The sequence below is a fragment of the Brachionichthys hirsutus genome, unplaced genomic scaffold (assembly GCF_040956055.1).
Source record: "Brachionichthys hirsutus isolate HB-005 unplaced genomic scaffold, CSIRO-AGI_Bhir_v1 contig_796, whole genome shotgun sequence".
NCBI classification, from domain to species: domain Eukaryota; kingdom Metazoa; phylum Chordata; class Actinopteri; order Lophiiformes; family Brachionichthyidae; genus Brachionichthys; species Brachionichthys hirsutus.
In genome coordinates this window covers 63,411-78,368 of record NW_027180331.1, presented here as the reverse complement: position 1 = coordinate 78,368, position 14,958 = coordinate 63,411, and the positions used below count along the sequence as shown (strand labels likewise).

Genomic DNA, 14,958 nt, shown 5'->3' with positions numbered 1-14,958 from the left:
TTGAGAGACGCTAATCTAAGTTGATGCGCTGCCATCTTTCATCTGTTCAATTATAAAGATAACAGGTGTTATTCTTGGCAGCGAAATAATTGTCCATCAAAATAATTACCTCTACAGAAGCCTCGAGTCTGTGTTTCACAGTATATATAAACATAAATCATTATCACTTGGATCTTAAGGCCTTCCGCACACAAGAAGGTCAACATTAAATTAATATAATACCAGACAAGTAAAACACATCTAATTTGAACCAAGTCAAATAAACTTTGCAGCCTTAGAAGTAGTGCATATCTTTATCAATAAGACAGAGATGCATTTAAATTCAAAAACTGAATTTAGCAATGTAAATACACTGACATGCTGATGACGTGGTAAATGAGCAGCATTTTACTGTTAAACTTTGCTGTGGGTTGGCGCTGGTTTATATTCTGCATATACAATCAGAGTAGTCGGACTACCTTCAAAGGGTCACAACAGAAATAGAGGGGTCATGAGATGATTAATGGGTTAAGGAAGATGAATAAAGATGGTTCGCCTGCAGTAAATATGTATTGTGTGAAATATGTTTCGCTGTCATCCCTCTGGGCAGAGGTCATCAAATACATTTGTATTGCCAGGAAGTACACAATGTGGGAGCTGGAAATATATATATATAATAATATATTATTACACTCCTTGCCAGTGAGAGGAAACTATATAAATACATTATTATTGTGTATTATTTTAAAATGAATGTGGTCTTCATTCGCCTTAATCAGCATGGACAGACTACTAAAACATGGGAGATACATAATAGTATTTAAATATGTCTTAAATACTCTTGACCTTAAAGTCAGCCGGAAATGCAAAATCGATGCAACAGCATATGGCTACTCCAACAACTCCCTCTACCCGCTGTAGTCTGGTCAGCATGTTGCTTTAGCACAATGCATGCCACCAGTAGACGGTAGGTCGATGGAGTCGATAGAATTAGAAAATAATGTGATCGCGAAAAATGGATGAAATCCCAATCATTTCATATCAAACTTTCATACAATTTAACAAGTCTCTCAAACTCAAATGGCCATAAAAATATAGATATTAATCTCAGTTTGTGTTATTATTACCACTAATAATAAAGTATAACTGTATATTTGCAGTAAATTGTGGAAGATTTACATGTAAAGCATTTTTAAAGTTGTTTTTTTAGTGTGTTTGAGAATTACAGTGTAGTATCACAATTTATCACACATACTTAAAGTATCATTGTAAAATAGTTACTATACAGTTTTTGTCTGTAGGAAAATTGCTTCCAGATCATTTCAACATAAAATATTGATGCTTCAGATTATTGTTCAGATTTCATGTACCTATACCCTTAAAATTTAAGATGTTTCATTACAGAGAGAGAGAGAGAGAGAAAAAAAAGGACATTATGTTAGTGTACCTGTGGATTTTTCAGCTGTTTGTGCCAAACTGAATTTTGACAATTTGGATATGAAGCCACGAGTGATGTTCTTCACAGCAGCAGCAAAGGGGACAGCATCAGTAACAGGAGGCAGGCAGCTGACCTTGTTGATGCCATCTTTGCAAGAAAATGCTTCCGGGCAAGGACTCAGCAGACAGTCATCATAGTTGTGTTCACAATTTTTCCCCTTGACATGGAAAAAATAAATAAAAAATGCATGTTGCATTGCCACATTAGCAAATAATATAATAATTTATAGCAGCTATAAAAAAAAAGATAAAGACAGGGCAATTGTAAAATTAAATAATATGTTTGCTTCCATATTTGTAGGGACCATGTAAAATAACACTGATGATTATGTGAAAATCCTAAATTTGAAACATATAATAATCACACCCTATGTCGTGGTTTGAGGAAGTCATTTTGTATATAAAGCTTTTGTTAAAATATCATGTAAGCCTATAATTACTAGGATAAATCAGATTTACCTGCTTTATAATTAGACGGAAAAAATAATCATATCATGCATTAAAGAAAATGTACAACAGTTTAATAAATGAATCCCAAGAGAGAACAGCAGGGTGAGTATGCAATAGGGTAAAGGTTAATAAAAAATAATAATAATAGTAAAATATGGGATGTAAGGTGGGGGGAGCCTCACCACAAATCCAGCACGACAGAAGCAGGTGTAGCCATAGCCTGGATCGTTCTGAATGCACATCCCCTGGTTGCAGGGCTGTGGAAGGCACTCATTAATGTCATCCTCACAGTGAAGGCCTGTCCAACCTGCCAGAAACAAAAGCCCACAGAGCGCCGTGGTGAGCCCAGGCTCTCCCACTGCCACCCTCTGAAGTGAATATCAATCAGATTCTCCTACATTGATTTGCTTCTTCTTGGGTTCACACACATACAAGACAAGAAACAGCTTTCGCTAAGGAGCAAGATGCCACTGTCTTTTTTTTTTTAGTACTGTATGGATACAAATTTATTCCTGGAGAACAACGGAGGACTTTTGCATTACTTTGATGCACAAATTATATGTGGGCATTATTGTACACTTGGATGACACTTTCCATTCATGTATTACCACGTTTTAGATGACAACTCGTTCCACATCTGGTCTTTGTGCTCATGTTCATGAGCCACAAAGGATTCTTGTAAGGGGACTTAAAAAGGAAAATACAATGTTTCGGCAGCTGAGTCATTTTAAAATGAAACGGGGACACTCACCGGTCCTGCAGTGGCAGAAGTAGCTATTAATAAGATCTTGGCAAATGGCACCATTGTGGCAGGGTGCTGAGCAGCATTCGTTCACATCCACTTCGCAGAAACCCCCCATGAAGCCTGGTGGACAGCTAAAGAAACATATCATACTTTAAATCTGTGAGCCTGTCTCACAGAGCTGTCACTTCCATCCCATGAGTCTGAGACGCTGCATCTGTGAAAACTGCTTGTTTTCATTATTTATCTAAAGGTGCAGCTTCCGCTTCCTTTTGGTTATTTGTTGCTTCTTTTTACAAGGTCTATTATTAAAAACAGACAATTTATGGAATCTTGAGAGATGCAGTGGTAAAATTAGATAAACTTGCAATAACATAAAGAGTGGTTTACTGGAAGGTTTGTGGTGTATTACTATACTGTACTCCTGGGTATTGTAACGTGGGGCTACAGCATGTGAAAATAACTTGTCTCACAGACTGCTAACATTTGCTTATACTTAAAACATTAAGAATGAAATCTTTATTATTGCATCTATTAGTTGAAAGCATACCTGAACCGGTATATGCACAATATCACAGCTGAACAAAAGTGTAATTCCACTCATCAGTAAAGACCTGTGATATAAATATTTCTTTTTTTTATACACATAAAATATACATCTTTATGGCCACCCGGACATCAATAGGTTCAAATTGGCAAAAAGGCAGCAATTTATTATTCCATTTAAAGTTCTTATAATGTCTATGTGGGAAATTTGACCAAATCAGTGTTGAATTTATAGCACATACATTTTCTTTAGCAATATAAATAATTCAATTCTGAGCAGCAAGAATGCTCTCCACAAACAGATGATGCTCTCTCAAGGTAAAGGCCCTGGTTGATAAGAAGTGGACTAAACAATATTGCCTCTGGTCATTATTGCGGATTCATTACTTGAAAACCTGGTGCAGCATCCAGAACATTATAAAAAGAACTCACTGCAGAAAAGTCTCACTTATGTTTATAGATCACAAACTTAGAATTAGAGACCGTATCCGAAGGGGGAGATGAAACATAATTGATTAATTTAGCAGTGCATAAAACCAACAGTTGTAATGGTAATGGATCTCTGTCATGGAAATTTGCTTAGGATGAGCTACACCTAGAGCAAAGGGAAGTCCCACTTCATTGTTGCAGATGTCAGCCCTACTGGCTTGAATTTTTGGAGAAGCGCAGTCATTTTGCAGATGGACAATGAGCCTTTTCATGCATCAAATCTACCTGAGGCCAAGGGAGGGTGGGGGCAATGGCTCGCATGGATTTCCAATTCACATTAACCATACTTCAAACTAATGTAATATATCTGGGGATCTTTGACTTTAGAAAAGGTGACACAAGCAGAAAAACCCCCAGAAAGAAATGCTGCAGATTCGGTGTTTCAGTGAGAGCTTATAAACTATATTCATGAGGTTTAACACTCCTCTCTAAGAATATCAGCTTTGCTGAAGCCCATGTGGTACAATTGCTTTAATCATGCAGCACAACAGCTGAAAATGGGCAATAGGTTTAATGCCTAACCTTTTGTCTGACCACCATAATATAGAGTGGAGCGTTTTGGAGTTCATTTGCTGAACAGGTGCAGAATTGAATGGGTACACTTCAGATAGAACATGAAGATAAAACAAGAATGCATTTCATGTTTTGTAAATGTGGTCTTGCCAAGAAGCTGTTGCATGACTGATTTTATTTCATGTGCCATTAGTCAGTGTACTAGACTGATCATCGCTTCATTCAAGTGTGGGGGAAAAAAGGATGTGGAAATAGCATAAAAAAAAAACCTTTTTGGATTTGATTTTAAAGTCACGGTGGCCAAACACCACATTGGAACCTGCTGTTAGCCAGAATCTGAGCTGATAAATAGTTCAACAAATGCTGCAGAGACAACAGAAGAGCTAAATCTGTATAAATGTGTACATCTCTTTTCTGATGGTGTCCAATGCTTCTTTCGTGTCTACAAATAACACAATAAATCAATGCAGTAATAAATGCTCACTTGCTATCCATAACTTGAATTCCAATTACCGGTAGTTAAATAAACCTCAACTCCATCCCCCCAAAAGACAGAGAACAGAATTGAAATGAAGCCAAAATAAATAATGCACAGCTATAACAGTAAATCACATTTGACGTCCAAATCCTGCAAAAAGCACACAATGCACAATCATCTTATTGCAGATATGAGGGATACTAAAGGATGTAAAATGTGAGTATTTAAGTTTATTTTTGATTTTCTCTGTGGTGTCTTTCTGTATTTTTTAACATAAATGAGTGTACAATGAAGTAAACATCATAAAATACTGTGAGCCGAAGCAGTATACCATCCTGTGTGTTAGTACTGTAAAGTGCACCAACCTGTTTGGAGTCATGCTAGTCTTGGATACATTAAATCATGTCACTGAGCAGCAGCGCTTCAGCTCAAGGTTAGGCAATGTAATTAAAAGTGAGGCATCCAGGGAGCTGCTGTGTCAAATCTGCACACTCTTACTACATACACCTTGTATTCAGATACACTTCATCACTCAAGGGAAAGTGTGTCAGCAATTAAAAAGTAATGATTCACTTGTGACCATCCTGGAGGACTGCCACCGCGGCCCATATGAGAGACAGCATGCACGCATGCTTAGCCAGCCAGAGAAGATACATAACATGGAATAGAGTAGGGGAGGATGCATAATTAGATTTCAATGTATGAGCTATGAACGAGAATCCAACGCTATTTGGACTTTGACCATTTACTAAACTTATGTGAAACTATACATTCCTGCACTAAAGCAGGGTTTGTTGAATCATGCTGACAACTGAGAGTTTGCTTTACAACTTTAACGCTACATATATAATACAACTTTTTGTTTACAATAAGTCTAACTTTATTCCTTAATTGTCAGGTTCAATCCTGCAAATGTTTTGGCTAATGAATAGATTTTACATTACCATGATGTAAGAGTGGCACTTAAACAGCTCACATCCAATTAAGACTCGGACAATAAATCTCATCAGGAGTCTGGAATTACTTCAAAATCACCGTTATGCCTCTGATGGCCAAGCTTTAAAACAAGTCCTCTGCTCACTCCCAGTGTATGCGGAGAAATTCGAAGTTTGCTTGACCTGCCTTGCTGTGGATGCAAATCTAGGATAGAAACCTGGAAAGTCAGGGTTTAGCAAACAATCAATAGGCCTTGTTCCTATTGTTTATTATTAAAGTTGGTCACCTCACCTGCATGTAAAGTGTGACCCTCCTCCATCGACACAGGTGGCTCCATTGAAACACAGCGAGTAATTAAAAGCGACATCTTTGCATACATCTATATCAACATCACAAGTTTTCCCCGTGTAACCCTCCTGACAGAGGCATGCATGTTTATTGATCAGATCCACACACGACCCCCCATTCAAACAGGGGCTGGAAGCACAGTCCTGTGAAAGGAAAAACATTAAAATCATTAATACTTTGGTAGATACAACCATCAAATAAAAAAATAAAAAAAAGTTCAGAAGGATTTTTTTTCTTCTGATAAAACAGCAGAGAAACTCATTATTTATTGAACTACCTGTAAATGTTCACAGAGAGCCTGTAAGCTCAGTGTTTTTGGCTTAAATCAATTAGGCACTAGCAATTTATTTTAATCGGGTATTTGTACAATGCTGCTTACATGATGCTGGTAGTTCAACTGACATGTTGCAGAACACTCAATAAAGTTAGTGATACCAAAGGCTAGTAGGTCTATAAATTAAATTCAACTCACATCAATGTTTGTTTCACATCTGCTGCCGGTCCATCCAAGTTCACAAAGACAGGAATAGGAATATATTCCGTCTTTACAGCTGCGAGGGCCAACGACAAGGAATTAACATTATTCATTAAAATTACACTACTTAATGAAACTACGAACATTGATTGATCTATAAATATATGAAGCTCTTTTGCTGTGTAGTTCATGCAGAGTCCTGTGAGAGAGGGGTAGAGACAGCCTTTGGAATGAATGACTATTTCCCCTTCAACAGAATTAATGACTATAATTTGGAGACCACTGGGAAAACCTGCAAGTGCATCACATTAGCTCCTTACGACTCGTCACTTATGTCTCCTCTCACTGCGCTGGCAAGGAGTGTAATTAAAAATAATTCCTTGCTATTTCTCTGTCATTTGCAGTGTTTCTGTTTCAAATGGCAACACAAATCAGTACCTCCCATGAAGACAATGCGCTGACGTGCATTCATCAATGTTCGTTTCACAGTGGAACCCAGCGAAGCCGTCAGGGCACAAACAATGGTATTGATTTGGCGCGTCAATACATCTGCCACCATTTTGGCAGGGGTTTGAAAGACACTCATCAATGCCGACATCACACAATTGGCCTAGAAAATTAAGAAAGTTTTAGTAAGACAATATATGTTTTAAATCTTAGTTAGAGAGTTTTTTTTGTAGTTCAGTGCTAGATCAAATGAGGCATTGCATTGATTCCTCTGTTTGTGTAGTTTCTCACCTCAAAATATCAATGCAACAACCTAGCATAGTAATTGCAGATTTGTACATAATTCATCATACAGTATGATTGTCAGTCTAAATGTAAAGTAAACAAACAAACAAATGGTTTAAGTCCCTTAAGAACTCACTGTCCACTAGAAGTAGCCTCACCAGCCTGACATGTTTTCCTCGACTGGTCTCTTCAGTAGCCTTTGATATAAAGTGATCACAGGCTGACGGCGATGGTAAACAGGAATGTGCTGATTAGACATGACTGGTACTGCATTATAGGATTTCTAGGTTCTGGAGCTGGAGTTTTTAACTCAAGTTACTTCATGCTCATTTATTATGTTTATATTAATGAAAACAAGCGCTGCATACTTTTAGGGAAAACAATTCCTAAATGGCTTTAACTTAACTTTATGATTTTGTGTTTACACTTTATTAATAATTACATGGAGGAACATCCTTTCATTTCTCACTAGAATTAAACTTTAATTATCAACTTTAACTAACTTGTACTCTAACGTTCTATCTAATAAATATATTCATCATCATCATCAGCATCCAACTTCCAGTAAACAGCAACAGAATCAAAGCACAAAGCAGAAATATCATCCCACCAAGTTCTAACCCTTGCTTTTCTACAAACAGTATTTTGTTTATAGAGGACAGATAGCAATCACGTAACTGACGGTTAATGCAGCTCATACTGAAAACATACACATCTCCAATGACAGAAGAGCAGCTACCGGCTAATCAGAAACAAATGGGTCCCTATGTACAACATAATTTAAAATAGAATGCCACCTGTCCCAGCTGGAAATAAATTCAGAATGAAATGACAAAGATCAATGATCTGATATTATTAGAATCATGTTTCTTTGGGGAATTGAGGTTATAATATCCCACATTTAAATTAAATCAATGTGCAGCATTTAACTAATTGACACACTGTATGTTCTTACAGTTATGAATACATCCCCGTGAAGGCACATTCAATAGAAGCTGTCCTGCACACAATGTGCTGACTAAAAAGGAACATGTGAATTATCTGAAGAACAACTGGTAGTGTCACTGTCCTTCATCTGTATTCAGTCTGAAGATTCCCCAAGTATGTCGCCTTCATTCAGAGAGTTGATGGTATTGATTAATAATGCAAAGCTATCAGAAATAGGAATGACAGAAGAAATGAAAAAAGATGAGAGAGTTCAATTTGTGAAAGCAATACCAGACAACTGAATTTTTAAGATTCAGTGTCTGTTTGTCAACAAATCAGTACTCTGTAAAACACTGATGCGCAACATGGGGTTGTATAATAAACATTCTGCATTGTATGCAACTTTACACTTGGTCAAAACAGAGAATTTCAGTTGGACAAAAAAGATAATAAAAACAAAACTCATACTGCAAGGGTGTCATTTAATTTCTGGCTGCTAAACAAAAAAAACTCCTTTAAACACAGCAATAATAAAATTATTATGCAATAATAAATATTATACAGCAAAAAAAAGTAACAGAAATTTTAATGAATACATTTTATGGCACTGCTCCAATTATACATCCTCTTGAGGTATGAACATGAGACATGGGATTATATAGTTAACATTTACTGGACAACAGGGTCCTAAAATAACTTAAAGATTCTTATACCAAGATGGACAACTAATTACCATACTTGTAATTAGAACTAGTTGAGAAAATGAATATATATACTGCATTACTGTGCAGAGGAAATTAAATCTGAAATTGTGAGAAACCCTTTCGTAATTGCACAAATAGATTTTTCTGAGAAAAATGAGAAGCCCAAAAATCACGTACAATTTAATCATAATATTACAGAACCTCTCTTCCATTGATAGAAATAGTAAATTAAACATGCCACGTAGTTCATTTTACAATATATAAGCATAACTCCTCCAACATCTCTGCTGGGAACAAATGCAATTCATCAACTTCACTCAGGAAAAGACTGAATTTAGTGAAGCCAGACAACGCTACACAAGTCAGAGCATCACGATCCAATGTGCTGACTGAGGAAGCAGCAACAATGTGCTGATTGCACTGTACCATCACTCAGGGGAACACACTCCTTAATGATGGGTGAAGTAGAGACAAGAGAAGGTGACGAATTGTGTGCTTAAAACGTGATTTATATAAACAAGATTGCCCATTAATCATTTCCCTGAAATGAATTCTCACCTCATTATTGAACACAATGTTTACTTACAGATAACACATTATTGGAATTCAAGATCCTTTTAGACACAATGATCTAAATAAAGATCAGACAGCTAAGATCATGGCAAGGTAACTTCAAGATGCTGCATCCTTTAAAATGTTAAAATGTGACAAAACACTGATGCTTTGTATAAAAGTAAACCAGAATAACACATAAGGTTAACTAAAAGCAAGCTATTAAACAGGTGACTCATACTGACAGCTGGCATCCTTAGAAGATAACAGCACTGTGAAATAAAAGCATGAGCGCTACCTTAATGTTTTCTCAGAAAGTGGGGCAACCTTCGCAAAACAAATAATAATGCAAAACAATAATAATGATAAAAATCAGTAAAGGTGTCACAAATGCGTGGAAAAAAATATTCAATCATTTTTTTAAAAGCTAAAAAATCTTCCTGGAGGAAAAAAACCCCTCCCCAAAATATGTAGTTTTCTAGATTTAGTGGCATATAGATGTCCACAAATGAACCTTTCATCTCATTGGGGTCCACTTTAAAACATAGTTTCTAGTTTGTCTCTGGTCCCTTTTGCAAATAATAGTTAATTCCAATGTAAGAAAATGTTCTAGTCAATTTATGAGGATTGAACACTTAATTATAAATATCTGAACTGACAACCTGTACAGGGGCCCCCACATTTTATCACTGTCAGCAGTGATCAGCAATGGATAGAAGAATATTTCATTCCAGTCATTAATCCCCTCCAAATCATACACTAAACCATAAAAAGAATTCCATCAGGTAATTAATTAGCTGCTGTTAGAACCACAAGATTTACTGAAGGAGCAGAAATGCATGTGGAATGACTGACCATCAACCAAAGTAAAGAGGAAATGCAATTTCAGTTCATTATACCTTAATCACATCCATGAAAGTACGCAGATAGAGCGCTGGACTGACGTATTAGCAAACAGCTCCAAGCTGCGCCAGTCAGAATTGATGTTGGCATGTTGAATATGAGCAAAAAATAAATAAATAAATAAATACAACTATTTGATGGTCAACACAAATATGACAATACCATCAGGCGACACACCACGTACTTAAGTGATAGCAGAGATGGGGCGTCATGCAATCGGCACAGAATGAAATTTCAGTCAATTCCATTCCAATCCGTCTGCAAAAATCCGATCTGATAAATCATCCAAAAATGTAAAATGTAGAAAGGATTAGGACTAAGTAGGAGTTCCAAGAAATAACAATATCTCTATGAACTCATTCGTGTTTTTTTTGTGAACATTTTCATTGCTGTTACTTGGCTCGTGCTGCTAGATCAAATACTTTGTTTGAGTTCTCACTGGGTTGAGTCAATCCAAAGTATCCTCTAGCCGCTCGGCCTCTTGGGAAACCCCGTTTCCTCTGATTTGAGCAACAGGAAAAGTAATGACTTATACTATGCAGTGTGTAGGCCTAATAATAAAAGCTGCTTCTGTGGGAATTGGGCCACGCGTGTCAGGTTCGGCTCTCCAGAGTAGCAATACCTCAGAGACCCCCCCCCCCCACACACACACACACACACTCTCTCTCTCAACTGGGGAAGGATAAATTGATGATCCACTCTGGAAGACAAATGGAATTAATCTTCCCAGTACCTGACAGGAATCGGCTTTGGATTCTCTCACACACACATAGGCTAAAATATCAAGGCAAAAATGAAGTGAAGTAAAACAACGATGGCATTCTGAGACTAAAGAGCATAATGAAATAAAATAAATGAAACTAGCAGACACTGTGATGTTTAGATCAGATATTGCAACATGGATTTATCTCCTGCAGGCTTTACTGAAAGGCAGGCACTCTATCTTCCCGAGGCAGCTGGGCCAATTAAAAGCAGGCATTGTGATTAGTTTTTTTATTAGATTGAACCAGATCTGTGTCTGTTGCCCCGGTGGCCATCGGGGTTACGATAAGCTTTGTAGACCTCAGTATTGATCTTCGTGTCACCTAAGGGCAAAGGAGCTACCTGTGAATCCAGGGCGACAGACACACTTGAAGCCCCCGGGTGTGTTGACACAGATGCCCTCATGTCGGCAAGGTGAAACGTCACACTCGTTCACATCCAGGTCGCACAGTGTTCCAAAATAACCAGGGGGACAAAAGCAGTGGAACCTAAGGAGGACGTCATTTATTAGTAAATGAATGCAATGCTGAGCAGAGTCATAATTATGGTAGCAAACGGCTATAGTTCAGTCACTTGGAGGAAAAACTTTCAAACCTTAACTTATGACCTTAAACTAGTGACAGCTCTTCTCTCAAAACACCCAGACAACGTTAATGAAGCCTCCCTCTATTTACCGGTAAGTTCATTTCAACAATGTCTGAACATATATTACTGAAAAGCACAGCCCATAATATGCAGTAAAGCAGTTTACTCAAGTCTAATATCCCCAGCAGAGGAGATGGTTATCTTGCTCTCGGGTGAGATGATGACACATCAAATGTCATTAGAGGCCCCTGTGCTGAATCTAAACGACATCTTTTTCAATGGTAATCCAGTTACATCATATGAATTTTCTGTAACATATTAAATGGCATTTACTGTCGTACGGCACAAAAGAGCTGCATAATCATGTGAACTCGACAGGGTGGACCGCTCTGGGATCACATTTTTTTCATAGTGTTAAAAAAAGGGATACTAAATTTTGCCCCAGTGTGGATGGACTTCGGTTTGTTGGGTCAGGGAGATGGCGATAGCGCCGTGGACGGTGCTTGCGTTGGACAGTGAGGTTAAAACACACCTGATGTGAACTCCCTAGGTTGTGCGATCAGGGAGCGCGCTCCGAGCAAGGCCAGGTCACATGGGAGGGGAAATCACGACGGGAGACAAACTGGAGACAAACCATTTAGGACTCAAATTGGCCCTGGGACTTCTCTATCCATCTGTCGGACTAAGCCTGGAAACCCCGGGGCTCCCATTAAGCACAGCAGCGAGAAGCACCGGTGGAGTAGAGCCCAATCTAGATACATGATGCGTTCCTGCTGAATTCGCTCTCTGTCTTTAGAATAGCAGCTTATGTGTGTCAAGGATGAAGACAGCTCTGCTATATAAACTGGAACACTTTGAAGAACACCGTGTCCTTGTGTGCATCAGCTTTCACATCAAAATCCAGCAAGTTAATTTAGCCTGTTTGTTACTGATATGTAATGATTTTTAAATGCACATTGCATTTAAGGTGCTCACTTGTTCACAAGGTCTTGACAAAGGCCAGTGTTGCGGCAAGGGCTCGAGGCGCACTCGTTGATGTCTTCCTCACAGTGAGAGCCAGCAAAGCCCAAGTTGCAATGACAGCTGGAAAAGAAGACTCATAAATGTTAGTATTTTACCTCAGATAGGCAAAAAAAAAAATCATTTGAAATGTAGTGGAATAAATCACACATTTAGCATGACTATATGCAGGTGGGCTTGTCTGAATAAAACCAAAGCCTCCATGTCAACAGCCCAAAATGTAAGACAATTTTACAATTAGACCACATTCATATTGGAAGTAGTGCATCACAAAACCTAAAGATAAAAAATAAAAAAAGGACATTACCTCAGGGTAATCGGAAATACAGTTTTATGCCCTGAAACTCTGCAAAAATAGTTACTGGCATCAACACTTATATTTGTTCATGTTTAAAATCCATCACTACAAAGCCTGGCTTTTAGTTGATTCCCAATAAATGAAAACCTTGTTATGGGTAATAATGCTTACCTGTAATTGTTGACCTGGTCTACACAGTGGCCCTGGTTCTGGCATGGATTTGAACGGCACTCATCGGTGTCAATTTCACACCAACTTCCTTCAAATCCTAAAAGATAGATGAGATGGTCACGGATCAGCAAGCCCCACTCCATCCTGAAAACGTCAGGGCCGGTGATAACAAAGGCCCCAGTGAATGCCGTTTTAATGGAACTATAGGAGCCCCTGTAGCATATCTCATCTTCCTGCTCTCAGCACTTACTGTTTCTCCTTAGAGAGTGTGTAAGTCTAATAATACTTTAGTGTCATGGACAGATTGGTCTGAGGGTTGGTGGTTTGAGGTTTGGGAGATGTATGTGTGTGTGGACCATCGTTTTGTGCGTGAGAGAAAGCCAGCAAGCAGGGGGACGTCTTGTTAACCTAGGGTAAGAGGGGGAGGCCCAAGAGGTCTTTTGCCCTTTTCATTAGGGGGTGGAGGGGCATGATGACTAAGAAGATCATCACAGATGTTTTTTTGTTGTACTTTTGAACACAGTCAGGGAGCTTGCAATGTTGTGGCCGAAGGAGATATTCCTTTGATGTTTGGATCACAAAATGTATTTTTGCTGAACAAATGAAACCAAATCCCCCCCGGTTTTCTTTCCTAAAGAAATCATTAATGAATTGATAAAACAATGAAATTATGATTCCATCATTACATAGGAGCAAAAAAAAGGACCACTAAGATTTACTATGATGAAAACCGTCTATCTTAACTCATGTGGTCTGAATCGAAATGTGAAACTCCCATTTTGAAAATGCAATGCTGAATATTTAGGTCAAATAATTGAGGTTGAGCGTGCTAATGAGAGAGAGAGAAAGAGACATAGATAGATAGATAGATAGAGAGAGAGAGAGAGAGAGCGAGAACAAGTCAGCGAATGAAGGAAAAATACATACATATGTTCATACCTCATGCAAAACAATACCATCCTCTCCACCATTTGCTTTTTCGCTTTGTAATCTCATCTCCATTATCACTCAGACTGAGACAATTATGTCATCTGGTCTAGAAATGTATTTAGAGACATGCTCAGGATGTCTTTACCTGACACCCTGAAATGCTTTGACAGGTACAGGATTACATATAATTCTCCATATGGTGAAGTCCAAAAACATGGTGAAGAACATGGCAAGAAAATTTCAGGAAAAAGGAATGAATAGTATACTTTTATGGTGAGGCATTTTACAGTACTATTTTCTTTTTATTTTTTTATTTCAGGACATTCAATTTATGCTATTATGAATAAAATAACAATAACATATGGTAAAAAGACCAACATTTGGCATGCAGAATTTGTAAGACATTATTTCTGGTTTGCTATTCAGTATAATGGGATTGATTACTGTTAATTATAAAGTGAAAAAAAAAACTCTATTAGCAATCATCATAGTGCATTTTAAATCAGCAACATTATATTTGAAAGAAGAAGAAAAAAACATTTGGAATAAATACTCTTTAAATAAATAAATATAGCAGACTGATGTTCATAAAAAAAGGACAGCAACACTGACAGCTCCATATATCTACGCTCTTCAAGAATGAGTTAGGATGAGAGAAAACCACGAGACCACAGCGAGTACAAAGCATCTGATGAATTATGGGACAGCACAGGTTTCCAATGCTAGCCTGTCAGTCAAAGCTATGGTGGAGCACCCCCGGGACTATTTTGGATGTCACCCTAATGTAATGCATCGTCTGCCACTAGCAGTGACTGGAGGCTTCGCTTTGACCGAGTACAGAGAAGGATGCCCAAGACGAGTCCTCCCGTAGTCATGCCGTCATCTGACTGGAGCTGCAGTGCTGCTCCTGCCAGCAAGAGC

At 38.0% G+C, this 14,958-nt stretch overlaps 1 protein-coding gene across 1 annotated transcript in view; it reads right to left on the bottom strand.

Moving 5' to 3' along the window:
* The window catches only part of LOC137912988 (protein eyes shut homolog), a 113,658-nt gene that overhangs the window by 51,191 nt on the left and 47,509 nt on the right, over positions 1–14,958 (bottom strand). The window contains exons 24-32 of the mRNA XM_068757121.1: positions 13,108–13,204; positions 12,594–12,701; positions 11,376–11,521; positions 6,892–7,063; positions 6,451–6,529; positions 5,922–6,121; positions 2,678–2,802; positions 2,109–2,233; positions 1,427–1,634 (exon numbers count right to left, since the gene is read on the bottom strand). Of these exons, the coding sequence (XP_068613222.1) occupies positions 1,427–1,634; positions 2,109–2,233; positions 2,678–2,802; positions 5,922–6,121; positions 6,451–6,529; positions 6,892–7,063; positions 11,376–11,521; positions 12,594–12,701; positions 13,108–13,204 (1,260 nt within the window). The remainder of the gene's footprint in view (positions 1–1,426; positions 1,635–2,108; positions 2,234–2,677; positions 2,803–5,921; positions 6,122–6,450; positions 6,530–6,891; positions 7,064–11,375; positions 11,522–12,593; positions 12,702–13,107; positions 13,205–14,958) is intronic.